This window comes from Oncorhynchus masou, chromosome 2 (assembly GCF_036934945.1).
Source record: "Oncorhynchus masou masou isolate Uvic2021 chromosome 2, UVic_Omas_1.1, whole genome shotgun sequence".
NCBI classification, from domain to species: Eukaryota; Metazoa; Chordata; class Actinopteri; order Salmoniformes; family Salmonidae; genus Oncorhynchus; species Oncorhynchus masou.
The window spans coordinates 21,188,706-21,209,340 of record NC_088213.1 but is presented as its reverse complement, the minus strand read 5'-3'; the positions used below and the strand labels follow the sequence as shown (position 1 = coordinate 21,209,340).

The 20,635-nt window shown below is 43.6% G+C and overlaps 1 protein-coding gene across 1 annotated transcript in view; it reads left to right on the top strand.

The window, feature by feature from the left end:
* The window catches only part of LOC135556793 (protein unc-13 homolog C-like), a 197,187-nt gene that overhangs the window by 5,533 nt on the left and 171,019 nt on the right, over positions 1-20,635 (top strand). Inside the window, exon 2 of the mRNA XM_064990238.1 lies at positions 8,176-12,613. Coding sequence (XP_064846310.1) covers positions 8,536-12,613 — 4,078 coding nt within the window. The 5' untranslated portion in view covers positions 8,176-8,535. The remainder of the gene's footprint in view (positions 1-8,175; positions 12,614-20,635) is intronic.

The window sequence follows — 20,635 nt, the reverse complement described above, 5'->3', positions numbered from 1 at the left end:
TACACTTGACACCAGACGTCAAGGGGCATGATATTACACTGATCATCATGTTCCCCATCAATTGAATTCATGTGGTGATGGACAGAGAGCAGTCGGGCTGTGACTCAGGGTGTGTGAAAGAGAGGGAGGGCGAAAGGGAGAGACACCAAGAGAGAGAGACCGAGAGAGAGCGGGAGGGGGGAGATAGAGAGGGGGAGTGGGAGAGAGAGAGAGAGAGAGAGAGAGTGAGAGAGAGAGAGAGAGAGAGTGAGAGAGAGAGAGACCTGGAGAAGAGTCCCCTAAGCAAGCTGGTCCTGGGGTTCTGTTCACAAACACAAACACACCCCACAGAGCCCCAGGACAGCAACACAATTATACCCAACCAAATCATGAGAAAACAAAAATATAATTACTGGACACATTGGAAAGAATTAACAAAAAACAGCAAACTAGAATGCTATTTGGCCTTAAACAGAGAGTACACAGTGGCTGAATACCTGACCACTGTGACTGACCCAAACTTAAGGAAATCTTTGACTATGTACAGACTCAGCAAGCATAGCCTTGCTATTGAGAAAGGCTGCCGTAGGCAGACATGGAGAAGCAATTGTCTTCATCATTACTTATTTTTGTAAGAAGTGTTGCTGAATGAAAGGAAGTGTACCACACCAGACATACCACCAGAGGTATCTTCACAGTCTCCAAGTTCAGAACAGACTATGGGAGGTGCACACAGTACAACATAGAGCCATGGCTACATGGATCTTTATTCCACATCAGGTAACACCTTAAAAATACACCTTATGGAACAGTGAGGACCGTGAAGAGACACACAGGCACAGACACACATACACATGATAAGACATGCACTCTACACAAACGTACACATGGATGTTGTATTGTAAATTGTATATAACTGTCTTAATGTTGATGGACTCCTGCCTTGGCAGCAGCTAATGGGTATCCTTAATAAATACAAATATAGGATTCACCAGTGAATTAGCTGTGACTGGGGTGTTCTAGATCAGCTCTGATAAGCAGTCAAATATATATTTAGACTTTCTGGTTCATTTAGGAAGCTAATCTTGACTATGGGTTGTTGTTTGTCAAGGTAATTATACCATTACAATTTTAAGTCTATATTTCTTGAAAAGATGGAGTTATTTCAGAATATTAAAGACAGCTGGCTGCCTCACTGATCCAGCTTTCTGGAACAGCCCTCATGTGACATCTGTCCCATCTGCTGATTGGCTAGGAAGCCATGTTAGTAATCAATCTGTGATTAGCTGTTTCGGTGAAAAATGTCTGCCATCTCTCTCTCTCATGCCCACAGATCATTGCCCATCTAATTTGATTATATAAAAATCTCTCCTGGGTCCCATAAAGATATTTGCATATGAAGTTTTCCTGAGGGAGAGAGAGGGAGAATGTTTCATTTGTCAAACCCTAACTTGCCGATTCGGATGTAGCATTTCATAAAGGGAAACTCAGCTGTTTAACATGAACGTTGAGTCACTGTATCACTCCCAGATTCCCAGATACATAGTGCTCTGTGGTTGAAGGCTCTCTTTCTGATCAAAGCTGAAACAGCCACAAGACTCAGAACAGACTACAGTTACAATATCCACTAAGTCAAAGTAGTCACAGTCAGAGCAGACTACAGTTACAATATCCACTAAGTCAAAGTAGTCACAGTCAGAGCAGACTACAGTTACAATATCCACTAAGTCAAAGTAGTCAGTCAGAGCAGACTACAGTTACAATATCCACTAAGTCAAAGTAGTCACAGTCAGAGCAGACTACAGTTACAATATCCACTAAGTCAAAGTAGTCACAGTCAGAACAGACTACAGTTACAATATCCACTAAGTCAAAGCAGTCACAGTCAGAGCAGACTACAGTTACAATATCCACTAAGTCAAAGTAGTCACAGTCAGAGCAGACTACAGTTACAATATCCACTAAGTCAAAGTAGTCACAGTCAGAGCAGACTACAGTTACAATATCCACTAAGTCAAAGTAGTCACAGTCAGAGCAGACTACAGTTACAATATCCACTAAGTCAAAGTAGTCACAGTCAGAGCAGACTACAGTTACAATATCCACTAAGTCAAAGTAGTCACAGTCAGAGCAGACTACAGTTACAATATCCACTAAGTCAAAGTAGTCACAGTCAGAGCAGACTACAGTTACAATATCCACTAAGTCAAAGTAGTCACAGTCAGAGCAGACTACAGTTACAATATCCACTAAGTCAAAGTAGTCACAGTCAGAGCAGACTACAGTTACAATATCCACTAAGTCAAAGTCACAGTCAGAGCAGACTACAGTTACAATATCCACTAAGTCAAAGTAGTCACAGTCAGAGCAGACTACAGTTACAATATCCACTAAGTCAAAGTAGTCACAATAGTGAGGGGACAGTTATTAAAGATAGTTTAGGAAAAAAGACATCGTGTTTACGCGGTGTCTAACAGTACAATATTTACAGTGGTGTCACAAGTCAAAGAACAGTCGGAATAGTACAACAAAGTACAGTCACCCCGAGACAAAGTACATCTGTCAGAGTGGTCACAATGGTCAGAGTGGTCACAATGGTCAGAGTGGTCACAATGGTCAGAGTGGTCACAATGGTCAGAGTGGTCACAATGGTCAGAGTGGTCACAATGGTCAGAGTGGTCACAGTGGTCACAATGGTCAGAGTGGTCACAACGGTCAGTGGTCACAACGGTCAGAGTGGTCACAACGGTCAGAGTGGTCACAACGGTCAGAGTGGTCACAACGGTCACAACGGTCAGAGTGGTCACAATGGTCAGAGTGGTCACAATGGTCAGAGTGGTCACAATGGTCAGAGTGGTCACAATGGTCAGAGTGGTCACAATGGTCAGAGTGGTCACAATGGTCAGAGTGGTCACAATGGTCAGAGTGGTCACAATGGTCAGAGTAGTCACACTGAGGCTTTGATTATATAGATGGTGTTAAGTTATATGGTGTTACTGTAGAGTGTTTAAAAAAGGAGTGTGTTAAAATAGACTTGTTATAATTAAGAAATAAGAAATAAGGCACGAGGAGGTGTGGTTTATACCACGGCTAGCACTGTTCTTATGCACAATGCAATGCGGAGTGCCTGGATACAGCCCTTAGCCGTGGTATATTGGCCATATACCACAAACCCCCGAGGTGCCTTATTGCTATTATAATCAGGTTACCAACGTAATTAGCAGTAAAAATAAATGGTATATGGTCTGATATACCACTTCTAACAGCCAATCAGCATCCAGGGCTCGAACCACCCAGTTTATAATGGAGTGTTGATAGCTACGTGTCTAATTTTGGGTTTTGGCGTCAGTTCATAAACTCACACTGTGGCTTTGCTTAAATAGATGGTGTTGGAAAAGTGTGTTAAAACACATGGTTTTAAGATAAAGTGTTTTCTAGGAGACTGTTACAACAGAAAGGATCATAATGGAGTGTTGATAGCTACGTGTCTAATCTTTGGTTTTGGCATCAGTTCATAAACTCAAACTGAGGTCTTGATTATCTCTGTTTGGCTTTTTGGAGCTCACTTTCAGACCTGCTGATTGGGTAGCTATAGATCAGGGGTGTGGCATGCTGTGGTAGTGTGGCCTGGGGATTGGCTACGTACAGTAAAGATCAGATTTTCTTCCCTTCTCTTACCCTTTGCGCTCTCATAAACACCCATATAAAGACTAATTCTATTAGAACAGTCCAATAAACAGATCGAATAGAATAGAAAATAATAGAATAGAATATTATGGAATAGAATATAATACATATGTGATTGTATTCTAAGTTATTTTGGGTTACAAATAATATGTACATCACAAGAAAGATAAGTGTAGAGTATTTTATCCAGTCCCAGAGGATAGCACATGAACGTATTAATGAAAACCATTATTTCCAAAGTGGTCCTCCTAGGACAGTGAGTGTTTTGAGGTCCAGGAGTGATAGGCTTAATCTGGGTCTGGAAAAGGAGCCCTGGACTGCAGGTCTGTCTGCCCAGAGTCCAGGTAGAACATCCCACCGTTGAGTGGTGACCAGGGTTCCGTCCCAAATGGCCCCCTGTTCCGTACATATTGCACTACTTTTGATCCTAGCCCTGGTTAAAAGTAGTGCACCATGTAGGGAATAGGGGGGCATGTGGGATGGAGCCCTGGAGAACAAGAGAACCCTAACCTCTCAGAGAAGACAATTGCATTACATTCACATTACATTGGAGAAGGAGCAGTGTCAATCAGTTACAGCCCAGCACTGTGTGTGTATCCAAAATGGCACCCTATACCCTATATAGTGTACCATAGGGCTCTAATGAAAAGTAGTGCACACTACAGTATATAGGGAATAGGTGCCATTTGGGACCCATCCTGTAACAGATCTTAGTACACATCTGTAATGACAGTTGTTTCCCTTTATATTATATTAGGGACGACACTTTCTAAGGTTCTAGTTGCAGGCTGTAGCTTTGTAATACCAACACTTATATTGACTATACAACAAGAAATATTTCATATCACCAACATTTTACTAAATGGAAAATGTTTGTTTTTTGCAAGGGTTCATGTGTGCAATATGTGGGCTGTATTTGTAGCCTACATAGACTTTACATGGAGGTTTTATGTTCATTCTACAGAGACTTAATCCTTACACCAGGCTTTTTAGCTCCTTACGTTACTTAATACACTGAAAAGAATGTAAACGAAACTTTCAACAATTACAGTTCATTTAAGAAAATCAGTCAATATAAATTCATTATTAGGCCCTAATCTATGTAGTTCATATGACTAGGAATACAGATATGCATCTGTTGGTCACCGATACCTTAAAAAAGTTGGGGCTTGGATCAGAAAACCATTCAGTATCTGCCTCATGTCCTTCACATAGAGTTGATCAGGCTCTTGATTGTGAACTATGGAATATTGTCCCACTCCTCTTCGATGGCTAAGTTGCTGGATTTTGGCAGGAACTGGAACACGCTGTCGTACACGTCGATTCAGAGCATCCCAAACATGCTCAATTGGTGGTGACATGTCTGGTGACTATGCAGGCCATGGGAAAACTGGGACATTTCAGCTTCCAGGAATTGTGTACAGATCCTTGCGACATGGAGCTGTGCATTATCATGCTGAAACATGAGGTGATTGCGGCGGCAGTGGGCCTCAGGATCTCGTCACAGTATCTCTGTGCATTCGAATTGCCATCCATAAAATGCAGTTGTGCCAGTGGCCATCGAAGGTGAGAATTTGTCCACTGAAGTCAGTTACGAAGCCAAACTGCAGTCAGATCAAGACCCTGCTGAGGATGACGAGCACGCAGATGAGCAGTTTGTGCAGAAATTCTTTGGTTGTGCAAACCCACAGTTTCATCAGCTGTCTGGTTGGCTGGTCACAGATAATCTCGCAGGAGAAGAAGACGGATGTGGAGATCCTGGTCTGGCATGGTTACACGTTGTCAGTTGGACATACTGCCAAATTCTATAAAACGTTGTTGGAGGCGGCTTATGGTAGAGAAATTAACATTAAATTATCCGGCAACAGCTCTGGTGGACATTCCTGCAGTCAGTATGCCAATTGCACGCTCCCTCAAAACTTGAGACATCTCTGGCATTGCATTGTGTGACAAATTTTAGAGTGTCCTTTTATTGTCCCCAGCACAAGCTCCACCTGTGTAATGTATAATCAGCTACTTGATATGCCACACTTGTCAGGTGGTAGAAGAGAAACGCTCACTAGATTTTTGTGTGTATGGAACATTTCTGGGATCTTTTATTTCAGCACATGAAACTTGGGACCAACACTACATGTTTTGTTTATATTTTCCTTCAGTACACATTGAAAAGCACATTGAGAAAGTAACATCTGAAATAATCTCCTAGCTATCACCATATAAAGTAGCACGCCTGTTGAATGCAAAATGGTCTGTTGTTGAAGCCAAGTGACCCAGCCCATGTTGTTAGACCTGCTGGCTCACAGTCACAGCCCAACAGTAAAGGCTAATGTTGATGCTATGTTTCACAGACCATTTCACGTGAAGTGTGTGTGTGTGTGTGTGTGTGTGTGTGTGAGAGAGAGAGAGAATCTGTGGTCATAAGGCTATGAATGCATAGGTGGTTATTAAACCCCTGCATAGGTGGTTATTAAACTTAAGCTCCACAACAGTCCCCTCTCACTGGCTGCCTCTCCTGACCAGTGACAGTCAATCACAACCAACATCTCACAGCTAGCCAATCACATCCAGCAATTCAAAGCTGCTCGTTCACAGCTAGCCAATCACATCCAGCAATTCATAGCTACTCGCTCACAGCTAGCGGCTCACAAGCCAATCGCTTCCAACCAATCGAATACAGCCACTCCTAGCTAGCTGCTCAGCTAGCCAATCAGATCCAGACCCCCCTCGCCAGCCATTCACAGGTAGCCAATCATGGGGGGCCTGATTCGGGATTGAGATAAGCCTGCACAATTTGGACCTTCGTGTAAGGCATGCGTTGATGTGGGACAATGGGAGACTTAAGTGAAAACTCAAGATAAGCGCATGGATCTAATATCAGAATACCATCCAGAGAGCGAGAGGCTTTGGGGTTCATCCCTGTGTTGCTCAGTCAGGGCACATAATCCCACAGTTCTGAATAAATCTGAATTGGCACACTATTCCCTTATTCCCTTAGTATTGCAATACTGTTAAAGCCCTCAGCCCTGTTATTTCAATGATTGTAGTGCTCTACTTCTGCCTTGGAGCCCTATGGCAATAATAACACCTGATCAACTCTCATAATGTAAATCATAATAATAAATCATAATAATGATAATATGTACAGTATTTCCCCCATACCTTTCTATAATAGCGATCTTTGTGAGCCAGAATAGAAAGCACCAGCCTCTGGGGGCATGGTGTGTAATGGGTTAGAAACAGGACATATCTCAGTCTGCCCCAGTAGAGATACCAGGACTGATCTGGGTCAGGGAGTAATGACGTTACTATATCGAACACATCAAACCATGCATACTCAGTACTATCTAGACCCAGTCACTGGGTTCAGACCCACTCATTTCACTGAGTCTCTAATTTGAGATGAATAAAATATAGCTAGTTATTTTATCCTGATTAACACAGTGTCAGTGCGTGGTTAGATTGTAATTGTGTATTTACCTCGGGCCAGCAAGAGAGCCGGGACTCCACAGCAGTATGTGGGGACAATGTGTGTTGGAGCATTATGATGTGTATGCGTGTGTGTGTGTGTGTGAGGTGGTGTATCAAAGCATTTTATCTACTGAAGTAATTATAGCCTGCCTCCTGCTGTAAAAAGGATGCATATAAATGTGGCCATTGGCTCCATTGACAGTGAGAAATCCATACACACACACACACACACACACAGCCTACACATTCACGCAAACACACACGCAAGATATGCATTCACGCACATACACACGTATGCAGACATATACACACACAACACACACACACACACACACACTTCACCATAAAAGCACTAGCAGAAGATTCTAATGGTGGACAGTCCACTTAAATTGATTTTTGTTGTGATGCATGGACCTCTTACTTTATTTTACCTAAATTAAATCAACCATACTCATTGGTTGTGGATTGTGTGAATCCCATCCTTACTACAGTCTTTGACGGTCCACAGTGTGCCTGTGACGATTTCCCCAGTGTGAACCTGTAGATATTATGGATTTTTATGTGTGGCTCACAGGGTTTCACCTCAATGATATCAGACTAATCCTTCTCCATGACAAGAGCATTGCTGTTTTCTTGCTTTTTGCAATCCTAATATCTCTGTGTGCTATATTATCTGATGATAAAGTATCTGTGTCCTAGCATATCTGTGTGCTCGTATCTCTGTGTGCTAGTATATCTGTGTGCTAGTATATCTGTGTGCTAGTATCTCTGTGTGCTAGTATCTCTGTGTGCTAGTATCTCTGTGTGCTAGTATCTCTGTGTACTAGTATATCTGTGTGATAGTACATCTGTGTGTGCCTGAGTGTCTGTGTGCTAGAGTATCACTGTGCTAAATTATGTCTGTGCGATAGTACATCTGTTCTATGGTGCCAATGTGTTATAGTATCTGTGCTAGAATATCTCTGTTATAGTATCTATATGCCACAGTATCTTTCTTCTATGCCTTTACCAACAGTTCCTATTGTTTCTCTCTTTTTGCAGAGCAATGCGTCTGGTCCTTTGGAGAGCCAGTGGATTTCACCGTGATTCCCATCCCCCACTCGGATATACAGAGTTGAAGTTTTGACACAAGCTCTTCTAAGCAGGCCTGTCAGAGTTGTGTGTCTGCCTGGGGGTTGACACTCCCTCCTCCCCACTCCTCCACCAACACCACCAACACCACCGCTGGCTCTTTCACCGCTGGCTCCTTCACCGTCCCTCCTCCTCCTCCCCCAACACCACCAACACCACCAACACCACCGCTGGCTCCTCCACCGCTGGCTCCTCCACCGCTGGCTCCTCAGTCCGAGCAGAGCTGCTCCACTGCGTCCTTAATAGACGTCTCTCAAAGCATTGCCTTCCATGGTTTCTGCCCTGCTCCAGACCCTATCATCTTACATCGTGAAGATTTGCAAAGGAATGTTTACAAAGAAATTGGCGAATCCCACAAAGAAGAAAGAGAGTAGCGACAATAAAGAGCCCAAATTGACCACCACTGATTTGCGTGACCAAGATAACCTGACGCTGACACTCTCCACCACTCTGAAAACCACAGTGAAAAATATCAGCAAATGCTCTTCGGCGCGTAACATCTCTCTTGAATTAGACGACGGAAAAAACGACTGCTCCTCTCTCTCACCGACTTTCAGTTACCGTGTAGCGATAGCGAACGGACTCCCGAAAAACACTCTTCTGCTGAACAATAATGAGAGTATCTTCCAGGAGATCCTCTCCATCAATAGCGAATACTCTGACTCCCTGAGGGAGGCCAAACCTGTGCGTAGATTCGATGAGCAGAAATCTCACACCATGCCAGTGAGACGGAACAGGAAGAGCCTCATTAGTCTGGCGCCCTCCGATGGCAGCTCAGAGGGTGAGAGGGTGGAGCGCTCCAGTCTGCACACTCTCCGACTTGGAGCGCTACGCAAGCTGAGGAAATGGAAAAAGAGTCAGGAGTGCGTGTCTTCGGACTCCGAGGTGAGCAACTGGAGGAAGACCCTGGGTATCCGAAGCAAGTCCCTGGACCGGGCTGGACGGCAGCAGAAGTCGACCTCTGCCTTAGAAGCCGGCTCCAGCTCTACAGGCTGCATCAACCAAACCCAGGATGTGATGGAAATGATCTTTAAGGAGCTGCAGGGCATCAGCCAGATCGAGACAGAGCTTTCAGAGCTCAGGGGACATGTCAATGCCCTGAAGAACTCCATCGACGAGATCTCCTCCAGTGTGGAGGTGGTGCAGACAGAGATCGAACAACTGCGTACTGGCTTTGTCCAGTCCCGGAGAGAGACGCGAGACATCCACGACTACATCAAGCAGGTCAGCCACCAGGCAAACAAGGCCAGTCTGAGGTTCATAAACGTCCCTGAGGAGAAGCTGGAGAGAACTGAGAGTCTCATCTATCACATTCTAATGGACAAAATGGGATTTGCTGAAGCACATAAAACACTTAAAATAGAGCTAGCCCATCGGTTAGGACAACAAAGAGAATGTTCCAATGCAAAACCTAGGCCTATTATTGTAATATTCTCAACCCCCTCAGATAGAGATTTAGTTTTGAAAAAATGCTACAAACTGAAGGGGACTGGTATATCTGTATCCACTGATAGCTTAACGACTCATGATGTGAAGGAAAAGAAAGATAAAGGAGAAATGTCCTCTTCTCAAACCTACGAGAGCATGGACATTAAGGTCTCAGCCAAGGACAAAGCTGAGAGTGATGACTGGGACTCTATGGATAGTGACAAGGAGCTAGATGAACTAAACAGGAACAAATATGCAATGGTGGTGTCTAAGCCTGTTCACAAACATAAAGCAGATAAAAAGAGGCACGGTCACCATGAGCACGGTAGCCGGTCTGCGGATGAGGCAGGCTACTCTGCCTCAGTTCACTACGCTGATGACTCCTATGATGAGTCTGACAAAGCCTCCAAGCCCTACTATGGTGACCTCACCCCCGGCTGGCTTTCTCAGAGCGACTACTCCACCCCCAAGCTCAGCCGCTCCGAGTCTGACTGCTCCAAGCTCTGCCAGTCCTACTCTGAAGACTTCTCAGAGAGCCAGTACTTCAGCCGGCCCAATGGAAGCTCTCTACTATCCTCCTCAGACCAGGAGCTGTGGCAGAGGAAGCAGGAGGACATGGCGTCATCGTGGTACGCCAGCCAGACCCTCAGCCAGGAGAACCCTCCGTACACCGAACCCAACGAGGCCGAGACCACAGAGACCATTGACAGTGGGGTGAGCAATGGGCTGGTCTGCATGTCTGGGGATAGGAGCCATTACAGCGGCTCACAGCTGTCTCTGCAGGGAGACCTCTCCCCATGGAAGGACTGGCCTCACCTGGAGCAGGGAGCAGACTCCGGGCTGGACGCTTCCACAGAGCAGAACCTGGTGTCTGAGGTCAGCAGCCCCTTTGACCCAGCTGCCATCCCTGGCTTCCCTGAGAACATCACCAAATGTCAGGAGGTGGACCTGGCATTTGAAGGAGAGGAGACTTTCATGTTGGATATGGTGGAAAGCACCCTGTTGGACACCGCCCCCCTGGAGATCACCAAACAGGAGAGTGCCCGGCTGGGTAGTGCTCCCCCCACTACTCTTTATACAGCCCCTATCGTAGCGAAAGAACCTGTTCATAAGCCTAAAGCCAAAGAGACTGCTAAAACACTTCCTAAAGAAACTCCTAAAGCAGCTCCTAAATCTAAAACACCTCCTAAAGAGTTAGCTAAAACTGTCCCTAAAGAGGTTGCTAAAGTTATTCCTAAAGAGGTTGCTAAAACTATTCCTATAGAGGTTGCTAAAATTATTCCTACAGAAGTTTCCAAAACACCTAAAGAGGTTGCTAAAACTATTCCTAAAGAGGTTGCCAAAACACCTAAAGAGGTTGCTAAAACTATTCCTAAAGAAGAGGTTGCTAAACCTATTCCTAAAGAGGTTGCTAAAACTATTCCTAAAGAAGTTTCTAACACTATTTATAAAGTGACTTCTAAACCAGCAAAAGAGGTTGCTAAATCAATTGCTGAAGAGGCTGCTAAAACTATTAAACTAAGAGAAACAGCCAAAATGATTCCTAAAGAGAATGTTAAAACACCTCCTAAAGAAATTGTTAAAGCTATTCATACAGAGGCTCCTAAAACACCTCTGAAAGACACTCCCAAAACAAGTCCAAAAGACACTCCCAAAACAAGTCCGAAAGACACTCCCAAAACAAGTCCAAAAGAGACTGTGAAAATACTTCCCAAAGAAACTCCTAAAACAAGTCCAAAAGAGGCTGTGAAAACACCTCCCAAAGACACTTCTAAAACTCGACCAAAAGAGACACCTAAAATGGTTCCTAAAGGGGCATCTAACACACTTCCTAAAATGGCAGCTAAAGAAGCCCCTGAACTATCCACCCAAACATTCCCTGAGCTTGATGTCAAACACAGCTTCCAACCGAGCCAGACCAAGTCATCCACCATGTACCGTAGCCAGAGCGAGATCCGGTCCGAGAATGTTGCAGAGGAGGTGCCCAAGTCCTGGAGCAGCCGTCTCAGTATCGACCTCACCGACAAAGCTCCGTCCTTTAGCTTTGGGTTCGGCTCCACCCTGAAGAAGGCAAAATCAGCTCTGGAGGTGGTGTGGAAGTCAGGCCCTCCACCTAGTGCCACTCCCCCGGAGCCACCCCCAGACTCAGGCTCCTTCATGGGCCGCTTTCGCACACTGTCCACATCCACGGCCAACGACTCCAGCACCACCATTGACTCAGACGTCTACACAGATTCCTTAGTCTACAAGGCTGAAGATGAAGATGAGGCTGCCGCTGGTGACCAGCTAGAGGACAACGAGACCGCCTATGTCGGGGTGATGGAGCAGGTCCTGGCCAACCTGGAGAACCGGTCCAACGCCAACGACACAGAAGAGACAGAGGAGTTTGAGGAGCCCATACTGGATTATGATCCTGATGCCTCTCAGGATTATGTCTCAGAGGACTATGAGGCTACCACCCAGGATTACGAGGACTCTGATGAAGTTGAGGCCACCCAGGAGGCTACAGTCGTTCTGGAGTATGACTGTAGTCTGGACGAGCATTACGACGAGGAGTACAGTGAGGATTACGTTGATGATGCCATGACGGGGGACACGGCAGAGGACACAGCAGAGTATGAGGCCATGGTGGAGTATGTTGAGGTGGAGGAGCCTGACGAGGAGGAAGAAGAGGAGGAGGAGGAGGAAGAGGAGTTAATGGAGGACATGGAAGAGGGGGATGAGATGGAGGAGACCTCCGAAGCGTCTGCATCGGAGAGGACGGAAAACCTAGAGGATGAGAACAAAAACATTCCGGAGAAGGAGGAGATGCCTGCAGAGGCTCTGCCCAAAAAGCGCATCCGTCCTACGTTTAAGGAGGCTGCGCTGAGGGCCTACAGGAAGCAGATGGATGAGCTTCAGCAGCAGATCCTGGCTGGAGGTAGCTCCACCTTCTCTTTACTACATTTTACTTCACTTTACTACACTACACTACACTTTACTTCACTTTACTACACTTTACTATACATTAAACCTGATCTGGTTCGCATCTGTATAACCAACTGCTATGGTAGTTGTCATGCCAAGTTTGACCATTGGATCTGGAAAGACAGCACAATCAGATCTGGGACCAGGCTGCTACACTTTGTCTTCTCTCTCTACTCATCTTTGGCATTGTACCAGTATAGTGCAGAAAGGGTTACACTATATTACTCAGAGTTTTACTCAGTTTAGGTCATAAGGTTCAAATTATGGTATGTATGTAATAACAAAGTCATTACATTATCCACTGTGGATATCAGTCATACAGTTAACAGTACAGTAGCATGTAAAGTATGCACTATAAAATAGATATGTTTGTGTACTATCTGAATTTTATCCATGACATTTGAACACAGACATTTATCTGAAATGTGGAATGATTGGTGTCAGTTGAACATGTCTTTGGTAGAGAATCCTTGAGGATCAGACTGAGGCCTGTAGTGGAATGTGTATGAGCTCCTGGAAACCCCCAGTGTCTGTTCCACCGGTGTTGGGATTTCAGGGACTTTTAGGTTGACTTTGACTGTTTGATTTGCTCCTGGCATCTTCTGGAATTGCTCATTGATTTTGTGCTTGATGCTAATATGAAGGGACGACTGTTTTCTTTGAAGGTGGGCAAGGTTAGTGTCAGGGTTAGAGGTATGTATAACATAATCCTCGTGGTGCAGCATTTTATAGCTGACTTAAACTGATGGATTTTTATTTTAGAATGCAAGGGTCTTTTTTCAGCTGGAGAGTTGATTTTTGCGAGTATGTCTCTTCCTCATTCACATTTTATGGCTCTAAAACGGTACAACACCCATGTTCCAGGGTACAATGAAAATCAGATTAGGTGAGACTCAAACAACATGGATTCCATCCATTACCATCGACCATCAGGGATATTCGGACAATGAAAGCAAAAGAACGCACTGTTTCTGACAGCTTAGAAATATGAACTAAAAACTAAACCTCAAATTCAAGTGGTGTGTGTTTACCATGCCTGGAGCCACATTAGCCTTTCCATTTAGTGAACGAGGTCTATTCTCCACATTACCCTTTCCATTTTGTGAACTAGGTCTATTCTCCACATTACCCTTTCCATTTTGTGACCTCGGCCTATTCTCCACATTACCCTTTCCATTTAGTGAACTAGGTCTATTCCCCACATTACCCTTTCCATTTAGTGAACTAGGACTATTCACCACATTACCCTTTCCATTTCGTGAACTAGGTCTATTCTCCACATTACCCTTTCCATTTAGTGAACTAGGTCTATTCTCCACATTAGCCTTTCCATTTTGTGAACTAGGTCTATTCTCCACATTACCATTGCCATTTAGTGAACTACGTCTATTCTCCACATTACCATTGCCATTTAGTGAACTACGTCTATTCTCCACATTACCTTTTCCATTTAGTGAACTAGGTCTATTCTCCACATTACCCTTTCCATTTAGTGAACTATTTCTATTCGCCACATTACCCTTTCAATTTTGTGAACTAGGTCTATTCTCCACATTACCCTTTCCATTTAGTGAACTAGGTCTATTCTCCACATTACCCTTTCCATTTAGTGAACTAGGTCTATTCGCCACATTACCCTTTCCATTTAGTGACCTCGGTCTTTTCTCCACATTACCCTTTCCATTTTGTGAACTAGGTCTATTCTCCACATTACCCTTTCCATTTAGTGAACTAGGTCTATTCTCCACATTACCCTTTCCATTTAGTGAACTAGGTCTATTCTCCACATTACCCTTTCCATTTAGTGAACTAGGTCTATTCTCCACATTACCCTTTCCATTTTGTGAACTAGGTCTATTCTCCACATTACCCTTTCCATTTAGTGAACTAGGTCTATTCTCCACATTACCCTTTCCATTTTGTGAACTAGGTCTATTCTTCACATTACCCTTTCCATTTAGTGAACTAGGTCTATTCTCCACATTACCCTTTCCATTTTGTGAACTAGGTCTATTCTCCACATTACCCTTTCCATTTAGTGAACTAGGTCTATTCTCCACATTACCCTTTCCATTTTGTGAACTAGGTATATTCTCCACATTACCCTTTCCAGTTTGTGAACTAGGTCTATTCGCTACATTACCCTTTCCATTTTGGGAACTAGGTCTATTCTCCACATTACCATTGCCATTTAGTGGACTAGGTCTGTTCTCTACATTACCCTTTCCATTTAGTGAACTCGGTCTATTCTCCACATTAGCCTTTCCATTTTGTGAACTAGGTCTTTTCCCCACATTACCCTTTCCATTTGGTGAACTAGGTCTATTCTTGTGATTTCCGTCAATGCTTTTAGTGGAACATTGACCCACTTTTAAGAGTTTGATAATAATGTCAAAATATGATTTGTCTTATTGCTCTGCTATTACATTTCCCCTTTGGGATCTGCTAAATGAATCAACCGGTTTACCTTAGACTATGGATGTAATCTCATGAAACCTGCTGAAATTATATTATTATTTTGCTTAAAAATGCTCATTTTGATTAAAGTGAATATTAAATTTGTTTTGTTACACCTCCAAAAACATGATTTAATGAATCTGATTAGACTTACTGGATGCTTTTTTCTGCAGCTCAGGTTTGCAGACAAAACCGCAAGCTTAATAAGACAAACATATGGCCAAAGAAAAATGATTTCTCGGTCTGTATAAGTGGTTATTATTGATTTAGTGAAGTAAACAATGAACTGTTTTAAGTGGAATGAAGAAAGGTTTTTAAATCAGAGCTATGGCAAGACCAGGGGAATAGCCCGTCTCTTGTTTAAAGTGAACAACTCTTGACCTACATGTGGTAGCAGCTATAGTGCATGGCTACACTCACAGCACAGCGCACGCACGCACGCACGCACGCACGCACGCACGCACGCACACACACACACACACACACACACACACAGTTCAGATATGGCTACAGCTAATGCTGCTGCTGTTGTTATTAATTCTTATTTTGTCATTACTAGTTATTTTGCTATTGCTAAATCTATTTCTATTGGTAATTCAAATTTATTTGACAATTGCTAGACCCTAATCTATTTTTATTTCTACAGCTACGACATTACTGTACATGCATGAATACAGCTACAGCAGCTACTTACAGCTACAGCTATTGCTACTAACACTGCTATTGTTGGTGTTAGTGTTACAGCTGCCACTACTGTATTGAGATGATAATTTGGGCTCCCAAGGGCATTCTCTAACCAGGTCAGCTTAAAATATTTATATGAGTTTTGTATGGTAGTGTACTGTAGCCTCTTTCTACTACTACTGCTGCCACTGTTGGCTGTGGATGGTTTCTCCTGGGAGAGGCAGAGAAAAGCAGACCCTGGTCCTGGCACACTGTGCTACATTCTATAAGCGTCTATATATAAAAGATGCAAATAAAGTGTCATTAAAAAGGAAAGCAGGAGAGGGAGTTGTGTTGTTATGTTAATTGTTGTGATGGGGTCCTACTAACTCCGGGTCTAGATTGCTGTTCAAATACCAATACTCTCAATTGACTGGCTCTGTGGCTTTGCCCTGGCTCTATATCTGTAGTAGTCAGAAACAAACTGGCCATAGAACAGTCAGGCAAATGCCAGATGGGCTGATCCATCTATAGCCAAGTGGGCCGGTCTAAATTGGGTTTTTATGATTATAATTATTTGGCTCATAATGGGGCCCTCACAGTAAAAATTTGCTGGTATGTTTGGATTTCTGGTCCCAGTCGGTCCCTGGCAGCAGACGTTCCAGTGGTTTAGGCTGTGGGAGGGATAATCAACAGAGATTCTGAGCTAATATGGACCGTCTTCCTCCCTCCTTGAGAATGGCTGTAGTTCTGAGTCTCTCTCACTCCCTTCCTCGAAAAACGGCTGTATAGCTTTGACTCTGTCTTTCTCTCTCACTGGAAATGGCTGAGGCATTGAGTCCGTCTCCCTGCCTCTGTCTGCCACAGCCACAACACAAGAGGAATCATCCCAAATGCAATTGGACTCCTTTAGTGATTGTGTTACATGATGCAGAGAGTTTGAGTGCTGCAGCCTATGGGAAACCACTGATTCTGGGCTGGCCCCACTTGAATTTTTAGTAGCTACAGATTTATGGACATATCCACTACTTCTGCCATGTACGACCACTCCACAGATCCTGCAAGCATTCAGACAGACATGGCGTACTAGTTCATAACTAGCAGTGGCGTAACACAGTTTCTCTGGGCCCCCTGCAAGATCGGAGTTGCCCGCATCTGGCAATTTATTGACTGTCCAGTATCCAGATTACCTGTCCCCAGAGCTTCCTATACAGTGAATCACTTTTCATAACGTGTTGAGGCCGGCAATTAAGGATAATGAGAGTCTCAATTAAAGCTGTTGCAGAAATGCTGTATTTGAAGCACCACTCCCCCTGCGGTTTACCTGATGTTGCTATGGCAATCATGCTGTTTTTACTATCCCTGTAACTGTTACTACTGCGGAGAGATTGTTTTCTAAGATAAAACTCATAAAGACCTACTAAGAAGCATTAGGCTGTCGGTCTGAAGTGAGCTTTTGAACACCTGAGTAAGCTCCACTCATTACACTGGCACCGTCGTAGCCTTGACCACAACATTTGTTCACCGATATCCCCTTCTACTTGCAGTAAGTTAAATGCTTTCTTTCTTTTTTTCTCTTATTTTCTCTTCCTCTCTCTCACTTCCCTCCTCTCTCTTTCTCTCCCCTCACTCCCTTATCTCTCTCCCTCTACTCCTCTAGGTCCCCCCTCTCACCCCTCTCTCTGTTACTTTTTCTAATTATTTGTGTGTTGGTATTGAGTCCCAGCCTCACAGACCCTGGTGGGAAGGGTCAGTAGGCCTACCTGGTTATATTGTCAGCCTGCAGAAGACTATTCCGAAGTGTGGGATGGAGAATTTGGCCAAAACCTAAGGCTCCTAATGGGAAGCGCTCCATTACCTGATTATATTACTAGCCTGAAGAAGGCTAGCTTCTGGTTATATTGTTAGCCTGAAGACGACTAGCTTCTAGTTATATTGTTAGCCTGAAGACGGCTAGCTTCTGGTTATATTGTTAGCCTGGAGGCAGCTAGCTGCTGGTCATTATGTATTGTTACCAGGAAAGCTATCTTCTGATTATATTGTTTGTCTGCCAAAGGCTAGCTGCTAGTCATACTGTATTGTTAGCCTGCATCAAGGCTAGCTGCTGGTCATACTGTATTGTTAGCCTGCAGAAGGCTAGCTGCTGGTCATAATGTATTGTTAGCCTGCAGAAGGCTAGCTGCTGGTCATACTGTATTGCTAGCCTGCATCAAGGCTAGCTGCTGGTCATACGGTATTGTTAGCCTGCAGAAGGCTAGCTGCTGGTCATACTGTATTGTTAGCTTGCAGGGGAGGGTCAGTGCTTGTTGATGGTTAGCTTGCAGGCCTCCTAGTTAAACTGTTCACTCGCAGCAGGCTAGCTGCTTCACTGACTTCGGATCAATGCCCTCTGTTACCATGCTCTGTGGTATTATAGTCTATTTATTCAACTGTGCGACCAAGACCCTATCCACTTTATATTTGTAACACAGTCATACTTAGCATATTCATAATTTATACTGTATATCATATTGTGTACATATCTGTTTTATTACTATGCATGCTACTTTACTCTAATTACTTGTTATTTTTCAGTGACTTTTGATTGTTATTAATATTGTACTGCAATGTTGAGGCTAGTATGCAAGCATTTCACTGCATCCTTTATGACTGCTGTAAATTGTGTACGTAACGATTATAGGTGTCTGGAGGGGTCGTGCTTGGTGATGGTTAGCTTGCAGCTTGCCTCCTAGTTAAACTGTTAGCTTGCAGCAGACTAGTTGCTTCATTGACTATGGATCAATGCCCTGTGTGACCATAAGTGTTCCTCTGCATCTGACTAGCTTGATTTAGTGTTATCTCCATGAGGTTGCTGACAACATAACCAGCTTTCCTCTTAAAAATCGATGTTTTGTTTCCTTTCCAGTGATTTAAGTGGGTCTTTTTTTTATAACATTTTAAAACGTCTTTGTATTACGTGTCTCAGTGGGACAGCTGGACCTTGCTAGAACTTACCCAGATTTGCCTTAGCTTTTAGTGGCACCTAGATTTCCTGCATCTTAGCTGTACCCATGCTAGCTGTGCTGTGTTTCCAGATCTGCTGCTAGACAAATTGTATTTTAACTGTATCTAGATTTGCTGCAACCTACTGTATCTTAGCTGTACCTGTATACTTGGCAGATCTGCATTAGTTTTTCCTATGTTACAGTAGCTGTACCTATCATAGTAGCTTCACTGATCTTAACGTGGCTAAAGAGGTACATTGAGGCCAGTGTTGGGGATAGCAGGTTGTTTGAAAATGTATTCTATACATATGCTGAAGAGATCAATGGTAGGCAGACCATGGGGGATAGAACAAGGATGCTGTCATTGGCACCCATTCAAAAAAGATGATTTAACAAAGTGGATATTAATCAAATCTGTAATGGTTTATGTGTTCTAACAGGCCCACAATGTGGTTGATACAATCTGATTTGCATGCCGCATAATATTTCAAAGTTGTCCTTTCAGGTTTAGAAAAACAATATGCTAAATGCCGACCTCCGTTTCGATAAGCTAGCCATATAGAAATTGGTGGTGGTATTTGCAGTCGTTTTTATATGTAATGCAGTTGATTGGTGACAATAACATTATTAACATGGAATGGGGTTGACACTCATACAAACATTGTATGCTCATTTTTACCAACATAGTGTGAAATATTCTTAATTAAACAATAGCTTAAATGTATAGGCTAACTTTGATGGGCGGCAATGAGGAGATTGTTGATCTATCCCCCATGAGGGACAAGTGTGTGGCATTTCCATGGCATTTCCATTGTTATGTTTGAACTCTTTCCTGACCTATAGTTTGCTAGTGTGTTCAGAGTCTGTGGTTTCCTTGTACGGTGGTGACAGAGGTCTCTCAGTGGCAACTAGCGCTGACCTGCCTTCTGTAAACAATGCTAGTTCACACAGTGACTGCATCCCAATTGGCACCTATGGGCCCTGGCAAAAAGCAGTGCACTATATAGGAAATAGGGTGACAATGGGATGCAACAATGTATCACTCCCTCTCTGTCAATGTTGCTGTAGGTCTCAGTCCTAGTATATCACCGAGTGTTGTTTTTTATGCGTGGCAGTATTTGATCTTGATTATGCTGACACTTATCAGTGGCAGATCAATAGTGAAGTCATTACACGGCCCTGTACTGTGTAGCGCTATCTCTTTAAGACTACAACATTATCATCAACGGTTCAACACCGAGGACACTCTCCGGTGTAGCCCTGTTTATTGAAAGGAGGTTTGTAGTTTACGTTAGGGTTATAGAGAGACATAAAAGTTATTTTGGGTTAGCGTACCGCTGTCCACCACCAATCATTTTCTGGCAGTGCACTGCATTATTAAAAACACTATCATCAACACCATGTCTAACAGAATTTCAGAGTTCACATCTGCTAAATAACTTACAGTATCAGTCCATGTATTAGTGTATTGTATTGTCATTCCTCCATATAGTACTGTAATCGGCCTGTGTGTAGCTGGTGTGGAGGAGTCAGGCGCAGGACAGCAGATATGAGTAATGAACGTACTTTACTCAAGAAAATCAAATATATAAAACACAATAAACTAGCCCACAATAACGGACCGTATACATACAAACAATTACTCACAAAAAAAACATGGGGGAACAGAGGGTTAAGTAATTGGGGGATTGAAACCAGGTTACGTAAAACAAAGAAAAAACAATTGGAAAATTAAAAGTGGATCAGCGATGGCTAGAAGGCCGTTGATGTCGACCGCCGAAAGCCGCCCGAACAAGGAGAGGGACCGACTTCTGCGGAAGTCGTGACAGTACCACCCCTTGACGCGCAGCTCCAACAGCGCGCCGACACCG